Source organism: Muscardinus avellanarius, assembly GCF_963383645.1.
Source record: "Muscardinus avellanarius genome assembly, chromosome: 13".
Lineage (NCBI taxonomy): Eukaryota > Metazoa > Chordata > Mammalia > Rodentia > Gliridae > Muscardinus > Muscardinus avellanarius.
Genome location: NC_137799.1, coordinates 3829289 through 3842266, shown reverse-complemented (window position 1 = coordinate 3842266; position 12978 = coordinate 3829289). Strand labels below are relative to the sequence as shown.

Sequence of the window (12978 nt, the reverse complement as noted above, 5' to 3'; positions counted from 1 at the left end):
ACACCTGGGCTGACCACTGCACAGAGACCCACCCTGCTCTTCTGTGATGGCTGGGGTATTAAAGGCCTCTTTAATCTGCCTGGCACCTTTGGGTGAAGTCGGACGAGCATGTAGGGAAGAGACCAGTGACCAAACAGCAGAATCAGGAGGTCAGCAGTCACAAGGTCAGCAGAGTCATGACACAGAGAGGAAGTGAGGGTATTTCTGTAGTCAGGTCTTGGGGTGGGGCTAGCGGCCAGTCTTCTCGCGACATCTGGAGTCTCGCGGCATCTGGAGTCTGCCATGAGATGTCCAGAGTCTCACAATGTCCAGAATCTCTGTGTCCGGAGTCTCGCAACATCTGGAATCTTGTGATGTCTCCACTTCTGGCTTTCAGATTTCCACCTCGTGTGGGTCCCGTGGGGGACTGGAGGGAACTGACCTATCATCCCAGCCTTTTGGTGATATTGGGTAAAAACTGAGTCAATAACTACTTCCTGCTGTCGTGGGGTGTCATGGGAGCCCCTTGGCCAGGAGAGGTCGGGTCATTTGGAAGTGGGCAGGTCGGAGTATGGCTGTAGTGGATTTTTTTGTTTTGTTTTGTTTTGGCAGGTCTGGGGGTGGAAACCAGGGGCATTCAACCTCTGAGCTACACCTCCTGCCCTAATTTTTATTCTTTATTTTGAAACCGGGTCTCACTGAGTTGCAGAGGGCCTCACTAAGTAGCTGAGGCTGTCCGCAAACCACGATCCGCCGGTCTCAGCCTCCCTAGCGCTGGGATTACAAGTGTGCGCCACCATGCCTGATTTGTAGTGGATGTTGATTGGAGGTTTTTTTTTTTTTTTTCCCAGTCCTGAGGATTGAACCCAGGGGCATTCTACCTCCAAGCTACATTCCCAGCCCTATTTTGTTCTTTGTTTTGAAATAAGGTCTTAGTAATTTGCAAAGGGCCTCACTAAGTAACTGAGGCTGACCGTGAACTGCTATCCTCCTGTCTCAGCCTCCCAAATGCTGGGCTGGATGTGGTTTTGAATGCGTGTTGCTAGTATTTTGTCCAGCGGTTTTGCATCCAGTTTCATTGATGATATAGGCCTGTAGTTTTCCTTTCTTGAGCTGTCCTTATTTGGTTTTGGTATTAATGTAAAGTTGGCTTCATGGGATATATTTGGGAGAGTCCCATTTCTTTCTATTTCATGAGATTGAGGAGTTTCAGGATTAGCTCTTCTATAAAGGTTTTATCAATTCACGTGGAAACCACCTGGCCCTGGGCTTTTCTTTGATGGTAGGTTCTTTATTGCAGCTTAAATCTCTTTGATTGCTGTTGGTTGTTTAAGTTTTTGATATCTTCTAAACTCAGTTTAGGGAAGTTTTATTTGTCTAGAAAGTTGTCAATTTCTTCCAGATTTTCCATTTTGTTTTAATATAATTTTTCAAAATAGTTTCTGATAATCCTCTGGATTGCTATACTCTTGGTGGTAATATCTCCTTTTTCATCTCTTATCTTTGTAATTTGGATTGATTCTGTCTCTTTTTGGTTAAGTTGGCTAGTGGTTCATCTATCTTGTTAATTTTTTTTTTGAGAAACCAGCTTATGATTTGGTTTCTGTATTGTTTTTTATTCTCTACTTCATTGATTTCTACTCTGATTTTAATAACTACCTGTCTCTACTGGCTTTGGGGTTAGACTGTTCCTGTTTTTCAAGGGTTTTGAGGGGTGTCATTAGATTATTTATTTAGTGATTTTCTGTTCTTATGTAAGCACTCAGTGCTATCAATTTTCCTCTTTATACTGCCTTCAAAGTATTCCAGAAGTTTTGATATGTTATATCTCTATTTTTGTTTCTATAAATTTCTTGATTTCACATTTTACTTCTTCTATGACCCAATCTTCATTCAGCAGTCTCCACATGTTTATATGATTTCTCTGGGTCTTCTCATAGTTGGTTTCTGGTTTCATTCCATTATGGTCTGAAAAGATACAGAAAAGACTGTCACATTCTTTGAATTTGCTAGTGCTGGCTTTGTGGCCTAGGATGTGATTTTGGAGAAGTTTCCATGAGCAACTGAGAAAAATGTGAACTGCAGTTGTTGGGTGGAATATTCTGTATGTGTCTAAGAGGTCCATTTGCTCGATGGTTTTCTTTAGGTCTGAGGCATCTTTACTGACCTTTTGTCTAGATGGTCAGTCTAATGGTGTGAGAGGGGTGTTGAGGTCCCCAGTATTATTATATCGGGACTTATGTGTGACTTAATGTCACAAAGAGTTTGTTTTATGAAAGTAGCTGGACCTGTGTTTGGGGCACAAAAAATGACTATTGTTATTTCCTCTTGCTGGATTGATCCTTTTGCCAGTAAAAAATGATCTTCTTTGTCTTTTCTAATAAGCTTGGGCTTGAAGTCTAACTTGTCTGATGTCATAGCTGCTACTCCTACTTGTCTTCGAGTTCCCTTGGCATGGATCACCTTGCTTCAGCCCTTCACCTTCAGTTTGTTACTATCTGACTCTTAAGGTGTGTTTCTTGCAGGCAGCAGATAGACAGACTCTGGTTTTTAATCCATTTTGCCAACTTATGTCTTTTTATTGGGGAATTGAGGCCATTTATGTTCAATGTGATTACTGTGAGATGTTTTTTAATTCCTACCATTTTGAGGTTTAACCTTTTTTTTACAGCACTGGTCATCAACACAGGAGGACCCAGCTCTGCACCCTGTGCCATCTGGTCACCTCCCTCATCCTTGCCCCAAAGACACAGAAGGTAAGGCTCAAGATGGGGGGAAGGACAGGGAGTAGAGTCGCCAAGGGGCAGGCAGTCTGGACCATGGGCCAAGGGGACCCCTTGCAATGGGGCCAGAACAGCATCTAGGCCTCAGCGGCCCAAAGTTGACCGGGATTCTCTCCATCCTGAGGATGCTGGGCCTCCAAAGGGCAGTCAGTGTCCCGAGAGCCCAGCAATCCTCCCAAGGGAGATGGGCCAGGTGTCACCCATCAATTTCTCCTCACAGGACTGTGCAGTCTCAGCTCCCATAGCCCTGCTGGAGGTGACCTGAAGCTGCGACGGCCTGAGGGAGAACAGGAGCATCAGGAAGGGCTGAAGGAAGACCACCCGTCCAGCTCTCCAGGTTCCCGGGCTCAGGGAAGAAGATGCAGGGAGAGCCGCCTCACCTCGTCCTGCAGGAAGCTGTCCTCCATGGACAGCCCCAGACGCAGGGCCTGCAAGTGAAGACAGCCCATGCCTGTGGCGAGCCCCGTGCTCCAGTGCTGTGGGGCCGAGGGGACCCGTCCCTGCCTCTGAAGCTGCCTTCAGTGGAGAGGCAGGCATCCACACCTGGGCTGAGCGCGCAGGGTCAAGAGGATGCAGGGGTTCTGACTTAGAGGCTGCAGAATGGGATGGCTCTACCCCTGCAAGGCCAACCTTCCCCAAAGGGAGTTCCTAATGTTCAAAGCCTCCCCTGACCCCTCCACCCATCCCTCCTTCTCCACATCCCACCCCTCTTATCCCACTCTTCTTGCTCCTCCCCTCTGCCCCTCCTTGTCATCCCCCTCCTCCCCTTCTCTGCCCCTCAGACTCCCCCTCCTCCTCCCCTTGACTCCCTCCTTGTCCCCTTCCTCCTCCCCCACCGCCTCCCCCTCTCCCCTTCCCCCTTCTCTACCCCATCTCCCCTCTCCTCCTCTTCTTCCCTCTCTCCCTTCTTCCCTTCCTCCTCCTCCTCCCCTCTTCCCATCATCATCCCTGTTGTGTACATAACCTGGTGCCCACATTCACGTGATGGGGACGTGGCCATGGACACCACCCCTCAGTGTCACGCGGTGGTTTTTCCACCTTCACCGGGGCCCAGTGTCAGCGCACAGCTCCCCAACCCAGCCAGCGCCTGCCTGGCCAGCAGCTTGCTGTTCCCCACCCCACCCCACCCCACCCCACCCCGCCTCTAGTCCTTCCCCTGTCCCCCAACATGTTTCCTGGTTCACAGTCACCTATAAAGGACTGTAACCAGGAGCCTCCCAAAGCCCCTCTTTTTATGCTCTGGTGGCCCTGGAGTGTGCAGGTCTGGACGCCGGGGCCTTATAGAGTGGAGAAAGACTGGAGTTTTTGGTGGGAAAGAGCATCAAGAGGGCCGTGGGGCAGGCTGGGCTCACTGGACCAGTCTCTGCCTCTGAACCTCCTTAATGGGTGGTAAAGGCAGACATCCACACCTGGGGTCTCATGTGCTCGGCTGGAAGGGACCCGTGGACCCCACCCACCTTCTAACCCTCTAACCTGTCCCCTAACATGACTCCTGGTCAAAGTCACCCTAACCAGCTATAACAGGGAGCTGCACTGCCCAGCCCCTCCGTTTGTGCTCTGTGCCCCTGGAGGGTGGGGTCTGGACACCGGGGCCTTGATGGCCCGGGTGGCGTGGGCCGAGATGTGGCTGCGACCCGCTGGTGCTTTCACATGTCGCTGCTGTGTGAGCTCTGCTTGTCACTGCCCACACCTGGGGACTAGAGAGTGACCACCATGGACTGGGGGTGGTGTCCATGGGTTCTGGCCTTGTGCAGGCCTTGCAGGACGGGGCAGGGTGGGCGCTGGCCAATAGAGTGGAGACGAGACTGGAGTCCATGGCAGGAAAGAGACAAACAGAGGGGCGCTGGGTGGGGAGGGTGGGGAGCAACTGCAGGTGAGCTGCCGGGGGCCTGGCCGGGCCTGGGTGGGGGAGCTGTGCGCTGACACTGGGCCCTGGTGGAGGTGGAAAAACCACCGCGTGGCACTGAGCAGGGGTGTTCATGGCCACGTCCTCGTCACATGAATGTGGGCGCCAGGTCATGTACACAGAGGGCTTGATGGGGGGGGGGGAGAGGACAGGATAGGGAGGAGAAGGAGGAAGAGGGGGAGAACTGGGAGGGGAGAAGGAGGGGCAGGAGGGGGCGGGGTTGAGAACAGGGAATAGGAGGTGGGGGACAAGGTGTGGGAGGAGGAACAGGAGGAGGGAAAGGAGGGGAGGAGGAAGGAGAGGAGGAGGGGGAGGGTGCTGAGGGGTAGAAGGAGGAGGGGGAGGAGGACAGGGAGGAGGAGGGGGATGAGAAGGAGGAGGGGGAAGGTGCTGAGGGGTAGAAAGAGGAGGGGGAGGAGGGCAGGGAGGAGGAGGGGGATGGGGAGAAGGAAGAGGAGGAGGAGGGGAGGGCATGTTGGGGAGGAGAAGGGGAGAAGGTGGTGAAGGGGAGGGAGGAGGGGGAGGGGGAGGAGGACTGAAGGGAGGGTTCTGGGCCCTGCTCCTCACTGCAGCCAGCAGCACCCTGAGAAATACATTACATCATATTCTCACGGTGTATAATCAAGTGCCTGGTGAACTGGGGCACATCTGTAATCCCAGCTACTGGGAAACTGAGGCAGGAGGATTGCAAGTTGAAGCTAGCCTCAGCAACTTGCCAAGACCCTGTGTCTAACCAAAGCATATTAAGTTGCAGACAGTTTTGTGTAATAGAACTATCCTGGTACAATAAAATTGTTTTCTCAACTGTTTGAAGTGTTTCGGTGCTGAAAGTGTTCCGGGACCCTGTCGGGCTCCTGAAACTGTCCCAGTGAGAGATGTTACCGTGGGTTCTTATTCTGAGCTATGTGCAGAAAACATAGAAAAGAATAGCTGAACTCTGTAGGCTTAAAAGATTTTATAATTTCAAAGGTGAAAAGATAGACCAGGAGAATGACCTGCAGGGCGTCTGAGGCCCAGCAGCAGCCCCGTGGGAAGCGCCCACCTGTGGACCCTCTGGTAGAGGCAGGAAGCTCCGGGCCCCGCATGACACACGGAAACCTGCTCATCACTGGATTCTGGCCCCGGAGCCCACATGTGGCCAGGCGGCCCAGCTGTGAGGCACACAGTTACTAGGGTATAGGGGCGGCACTGTGGGCCTGGGACAGCGGCCTGGTGTCTGGAGAGAGAGGCGAGGGCAGTGAGAAGACAGGGCCCACGTGGGGCTCAGAGCTGCCCACGCTGTCATCAGAGGCAGCACCACTCTGGGTGCCAGCCACGGGGTGAGGGACCTGACTGCCACCAGGATGTGTCCTGAAGACTTAGCACCTGACCCTTACACATCAGAGACAAAGCACGCTTATCTCCCAGTGGCCAAGTACTTGCCCCTCACGACTGTGCAGCGCCCTGGACCCGTGAAAGCCAGCCCGATCCTGCGTCACGCCGGCTTCGCTGGCTTGGCCCCTCCACAGGGAAGTGGGCTCCCAACCATTCCCAGCTCCGTCCCATGCCAGCCACAGCCATGCCTGCTCACCTGGCTTTGCTGGCCTGGCCCTTGTGAGCAGGTGAGCCGGGAGTTGGCTCTAAGCCCCTGTGCTGGCTGCGGGAGGAACGGATGGACCAGACCAGGAACTTACAAGGACCCTGCTGTGCCAGGGCAGGCAGAGCTTCCTCCACCTTGTATTTTCATTCCCTTTTCTCTCTCTCTCCTCTCTCTCTGTCTCTCTCCCCTCTCTTCCCCTCTCCCCTCTCGCCCTCTCTCTGTTTTCTTGTGGGAAGCAGGGATGTTAGACTGCTGACCCACCTGGGGGCTTAGCTGAGCTGCGGCTCGGCTCCTCCTCGGGGCAGCACTTTAACCAGAGCTCAGCTGCAGCCCTGGGCGCGGCCTGCCTCAGGCAACTGCCACCCTGCTCCGCCCTGGACGTTTCTAAGTCCTCTCTCCTCCTTTGCTCCTAGGGGCAGGAAGGCTCTGGGTGGCCTCTGGCCGCTCTCAGCACTGCTTCACGTCTGGTCACATCCATAGCGCCCTGCGCTTGGTGCTCTACGCTGTGCTTGCCCGTCTCCTCTCTGGCTGTGCCACCACCCACAGACTTACGGCATTCCCAGAACCCAGCAGGGCCACGTCTGCCAGCGCCCGATGCCCAGGCCCACGCCAGCTGGGCCGCGAGTCCTCTTCCTGTGCCCACACGTCCTCACGTGTGTGTGCTCAAGGCCATGGCTTTTGTAAGTGTCTCCCCTCCCATTAGTGTTCCAGGCTCAGCCGAGGTGTGGCCCGTGGCATGCCAGTGGTCCATTTGTGCTCAAAATGCTCTGTCTATGGGTAACTGTTTAACCTATCCCCAGTGGACGGCATCTGGGTTATTTCCACGCTGGGCTGTTAGGAATGATGTGGCTGTGAGCGCTCAATTCCCCGTGTTCCTCTGGACACACATTTTCAGCCATGGTGGGCACACACCGAGGAGTGCCATTGCTGGGCCGTTTGGGAACTGCGCTGAACCGCTCGGGGAACTGGCGGAGGTGTGCACAGTGGCTGCACCACTTCACAGTCCCACGGAAAGCGTCAGGGCCTCAGTTTCTCCACGTCCTGGACAACGCTTGTACTGTCCACTGTTTTAGTATGAATTTCAGATCAACTTGAAATAGCCTGAAAAGAAGAAAAATAAAAAAAAACCCATTCATAATGATTGAATCTATACATGGGTTTGATCAATCCTTGACGTTATTTCTTTGAAGTTTGAACCTCTCTGTTAATAAAGTGAGTGATTCCTGATGCTCACAAGTCTTGCTAACCTCAGGGCCACATTGTCCCGTGTTACACAGTGGCCCTAAGCTCCATGTGGCCCGCTCATGGTGGGTCAGATGACCGAGGAGGCCACAGGACAGGGCCGGAGAAGAGTTGCTGAGTAAGTGGATACGTAATGAGTCTGTGGCTGATGGATGATGAATGAGTGAATGAATGAATGAATGATTCTGTGGCTCTTGGGTTAGTGCATGAGTGGGTAAATGAATGAATGAGTCTGTGGCTGATGGATGATGAATGAGTGGGTGAATGAATGAATGAGTCTGGACTGGATGGATGGATGGATGGATGAGTGGGTGACTGAAGAGACAGGAATGAACGCAACCCAGGTGCAGGGCCCACAGGAGCCGAGCCCTCCTCGGGTGGGGTCACAGCATGTCGTAGCACCAGCCCCGCTGGGCTCGAGTGTATGCCCCTGTGCTTCCTGCTCCGAGCACCTTCAGCAGACATGTCATTACCCTGAATCTTTCTTCCTCCACCTCAAACTGCGCTGAACATGCTGGCCCAGCAGCCACAGGAGGGCCCACCTCAGGAGGGGCTCTGAAGCCCTGGGCCTGGACGACCCAAGACTGACCACCACGTGGCCCTGGCTCAGGGCAGGGGCCTCAGCTTCTTAGGCACTTCATGCAACAGCCCATCTGGATGGTCCAGGCATTCCTCACCAACAGATGAGGACACAGGCTCAGAGCTGGATCTGGGTCACCAGTTGCAAAGAGGCTAAGCAGGAAAGACCCGTGTCCCTCTGACTCTGTTCTCTGAGCACCGTGCTAATCTTCATCACCACTGAGGCCTCCCTGGGGCCAGGGGTGCTGGCTGCCTGTGGGGACTGAATTCCCAGGGCCTGAACTCGGGGGGCAGAGCCAGCCCTCTGGTGGGTCTGGTGTGGGGAGAGAGCGGCGGCCTGTCTGGAGGCAGGATGGGCCTTCTCTCTGGGCCCCAGGCACAGAGCCCTCCTTGGCATCTGGGTGCCGCCTCATGCCAGGCGGGCTCCTCAGGGTCTCACAGGCTCTGGGTTCAAATCCTGGCTCTGGCCCCTCTGAAATGGGCAGAGGGGCCCCTTCTCAAAGCCCGTTTCTCCACTGGTACATTGGGGATGCTCACGCCATCTCCCTCATGTTTGCCAGAGAACTCGGTGATAGCCCACATAGGGGACAGGCCTCTGCAGGGGAACAGTGGTCCTGTGCTGGTCCCGCTGACGTCACCCCACTGCAGCCCACTGCTGCTCGCGGCTCCAGCCTGTCTCTGTTCCTGTGCTGGGCAGGCCTGGCTTGCTGCGACCCATGACCCTTTGGGACGCATCTCCAACCCGTCAAGTTTAGCATCCCTTGGCTGGGACCCTGCAGCACCAGGGCTTCTGCCCAGAGCCCCTACTTCAGGGACTGGGTTGGATCTGCGGCTCCCCTCTCACCTGTGAGGCCAGCTGTCCTGAGTGCTGACATTGCCTCTAGCGTGCCGACATGTCTTCTTGTCCCAGGCCCAATACCAGGGCGACCAGTGGCGAGGATCCTCCCTCCCTCCCCCAGTGGACAAATGGGGCTGCCCTGCATCCTGAGAGGGCTCTGCCACCCCCCCCCACCAGGCAGATAGCACCAGGCTCACAGGCTAACTGGTGCCAGGGCCCCATGGCAGAGGCAGAGGCCATCAATGGTATTGTCCTGAGCAGGGTCTTGTGTGCAGTGACTTCAGTGGGCACCTCCTACAAACACACACGCATGCAAACCTCCCACCATCTCAGCTTCATCATTCCTGGTCCACCCCGACCCGGTGGCAAAGTTTAGCAATCCCTTAAGAAAATCATCCGTGGCACGCTTGTAATCCCAGCATTCGGGAGGCTGAGACCGGAGGATTGCAGTTGGCGGCCAGCCTCAGCTACTTAGTGAGGCCCTTTGCAACTTAGTGAGACAGTGTTTCAAAATAAAAAATAGGACAGGTCGGAGGTTGAATACCCCTGTGTTCCACCCCCAGACCTGCAAAAAAAAAAAAAAAAAAAAAAAAGGAAAATCTTCACGGGTTTAAGCACCCACAGAGTGCATGTCACCGGAAGTCCTGCCCAGGCCTAACTGGGGCTGCCTGTGAGACCCTCCATGAAGCACCTTGCCCACTCACTCCCCAGCTCCCAGTGTGGCACCTAAACTAGCTTTAGGCACTGGGGGGAGGGGGGGTCTCCCCTCAGCCAGCCTCCAGGACGCTCCCCTGCATACTCAAGGGGAGCTCTGCAAGCCCTCCCTGACTGCTGGTATGCTTGCACATTGATTTCAGGTTGAGTGAAAGCTGTGCCGGTCACTGAGCTCCGCTTCCAAACCAGGAGCCGGCAGCACCCAAAGACCACCCGGGCCACACTGCCCCACCCAGCTCCCTGGAGAGGCCCGGCAGTCAGCAGCAGCCTCACACTGCCTGTGGCTCCTGTGTGCCAGGCTAGTGCTGGTGCTCAGGCCTCCAGACACTTGTCTGAAGACCCCACCAGACCCTCCTCTCTCCAGGTGCAAGGGGACAGACATGCTGAGAACCCTTGAGGACACCTGCGTCCTCACAAGGGCAGTAACAGAGCATACCCCACAGGCTTACCTCAGCCCTCTGCACCCACAGCAGCCCATGTGAAGACTGAGGGCCCCCAGGGGCGCGCCTCGTGAGCCCCGACACTGATGTGCACCTTCTAGGGGCAGCTGACCCTCTGCTGACCCCATCAGAGCACCTCACATACCACCTGTCCAGTCGCCCCCAAGGACAGGGACACGTGTGTGCTCCCTGTGATGAACCATCAACGAACGGAAATCTCTGGGTCACATTTTGCCCAAGTTTACATTTTATTTTTGCAAGAATTCTGCAGGCTGTTTTGTTTCACCCAGCCTGTCCCAACCCAGCAGAGAGCTCCCCCTGCACACCACATGGCCAAACAGCCCCTGAAACCAAGCCACCAAAAAGCAGCCTGGTAGATGGATTTTGCTTGGATGGAAAAAAAGAAAAAAGAAAAAAAGAGCTGGTACCCAAACCTTCCGGTCTTAAGGGGGCCCCATGAGGGCTTCTTGGGGACTAGAAGGAACCACGTTTTCCAGCAGTGGAGGCATCAGGCCGCACACCCTAACCAGGCCATTCGGGTTCTGCAGTCTGCCCTGCATGTCGTCATAGTAACAAGGACCCAAATGCCTAGAAGGATGGAGAAGGGCAGGCAGCAGGGCCTGGGCCTGGCCAAGGGACTTCCAGCTCGGATCAGGACTGGCTGTGTGATCTGGGACAAGGATCCTGGCTATCAAGGGAAAGGCCCGTGTCCTCCCCAGAAAGAGGCCTGGCTGCCTGGCGCCCTTCGGCCCCTTTGAGGCCCTGCAGCCGATACAGGGCCTCCATCTGCCGCCGCTTCTCCTTGGCCCTGTTGATGGTGGTCTGGAACAGCCTGCAGAAGAGCTGGACGGCAGGCGGCGAGTCGTCGTTGCCAGGGATGGGGTAGGTAATGAGGCAGGGGTTGCAGTTGGTGTCCACGATGCCCACGGTGGGGATGTTCATCTTGGCAGCGTCTCTCACGGCCACATGGGGCTCGAAGACGTTGTTGAGCGTGTGCAGGAAGATGATGAGGTCTGGCAGGCGGACAGAGTGGCCGAGGAGGAGCGGGGCGTTGGTCAGCAGGCCGCCCTTGAAGTAACGGGTGTGAGCATACTCGCCACAGTCGCGGGCTGTGTTCTCGATCAGATGTGTGAACTGCCGGTTGCGGCTCACGAACAGGATGATGCCCTTGCGGTAGGCCACATGGGCCGTGAAATTCAAGGCCAGCCGGAGGTGCGAGACCGTCTGCTCCAGGTCGATGATGTCCTGGTTCAGGCGGCTCCCGAAGATGTATGGCTCCATAAACCTGCGGAGACCCCATCACAGCTCACAGCTCAACACCACCCCCAGATCCTCACTCAGAGGTACCCACCGCAGCCCTGGGGTCCTGGGAGAGAGGGCACTGACAGCTGGGAGGCATGACTACACCCACTCACCTCCAGAGGACACACAGCGGTGAGGCCCCTGCCCATTGAGCGACGGCCTGGGTCACAGGACCGGGGAGGTGGGCAGCCGAGGCCAGGCACGAGCCTCAGGTGTGTGGCTTAACCCGCCCCGCCTCTCCCCATGGGGATTGGAACAGAACTGATCAAGACATTCTCCCGACACTTGTTCACGGAGCAGCCCCTTGTATCATTCTCCTGTGTGACCTCTGCCCCGGGGTGGCCAAACCTCACAGGACCCAAGCTCTACACGCCCCAGCTCTGAAGTAGCACTGATGCTTGCACTGTGCTGTGTCATAGCAGACACCCAGCCCTGCCCTCCACCTACAGCCCCAATCGCTTGACTCTGCCCTCCTGCCGCACCTGAGCCCTATCACCTCTCCTGTAGGGAACCACAGCCAGCCCCTCCAACCCATTCCCCACGCACCAGTCGGGAGTGCCCACATAAAAACATCTGGCCAGTTACCCCTCCTCCCACGGCCCAAACAGCCCTGCACAATCCAGCATGGGCCAGACCCACCAGTCCCCTGCCTCTCTGGCCTACTTCTGAACCTGTGGTCCCATCTGGACAAGGAGAGCCTGCTCACATACACAGAAGGACCCAAGCTTTGGGACCCCAGACCAAGGCAGGAGGACCCCAAGCCCTCACGGGAATTGCTGCTGGAGCACCCTGGCCAAGGACCTCAGCTACCTGTGCCGACAGCCAGCTTTATGTCCCAAGTGCACCCGGGCATCGAAGAGGCTTTTCAGAGAAAACAGCTCCTGGACGTTGAAGAAGTCGGAGTGCTTGAGGGGCTCCTCCAGAAGCTGCTGGTGGAGATCTAGGGAGGAGGGGAGAGGATGCTCTGGTCTCCCACAAGGCCAGGGCGGGGAGGAGCCCAGCAGCCCAAGATGCACGGAGATCCATGCAACCTCGGGAAGCCTTAGGGGCCTTGGCGGGAAACGGGGCTGCGGCTAGGTTCTGATGCCAGATCTGCTCTTGGGCATGCCTGCTCAGTCCCATCTCTTGGTGTCCTTGGGAAAGGAGCAAAAGGGAGCAGCCCAGCTGGCCCCTAGGTCTCTCCAGCCCTCCCAGGTGCCAGGCCTGGCACATGGGCGCAGGTGTCCGGCCAGAAACTCCCTACGAGTCCAACCAGGAGCTCATGGTTGGACAGACCCCGGGGCCCGCTCCCTCCCCGCGCCCCCGCCCGGGCCGAGCCCCCGCGGTCACCGCCGCCGTCCTCGGGCTCGCTGGGCGCAGGGGCCGGGGCGCCCGCGAGTGTCCTGCCGCTCGGCCGCGCCGCGCCGGGGAACGCCGGGAGGAGGCCGGGCCGCGCACCTGCGGAGAGAGAGCTGCTGAGCAGGCGGCCGCCGCGGACCCCGCCCGCCCGGCCGGCCCGGGGCGCTCACCCCCGCGGAGCAGCCCGCGCAGCGCGGCAGCCATGGCGCTCGGGAAGCGGGCTCCTCCCGGCAGGCCGTGCGCGCCTCCCGCGCCGCCGCAGCGCCGCCTGCAGGCGG

General features: G+C 56.5%; 1 protein-coding gene across 1 annotated transcript; it reads right to left on the bottom strand.

Annotated features, from left to right (window-relative positions):
• Positions 1-10711: 10711 nt before the first annotated feature.
• On the bottom strand, positions 10712-12904 carry MRPS2 (mitochondrial ribosomal protein S2; the record flags this gene model as incomplete). Its single annotated transcript, XM_080708854.1, has 4 exons — positions 10712-11345; positions 12173-12302; positions 12692-12799; positions 12871-12904. 4 exons carry the CDS (start codon positions 12902-12904, stop codon positions 10712-10714), a joined length of 906 nt encoding a protein of 301 aa, XP_080564980.1.
• Between the last annotated feature and the right edge of the window lie 74 nt (positions 12905-12978).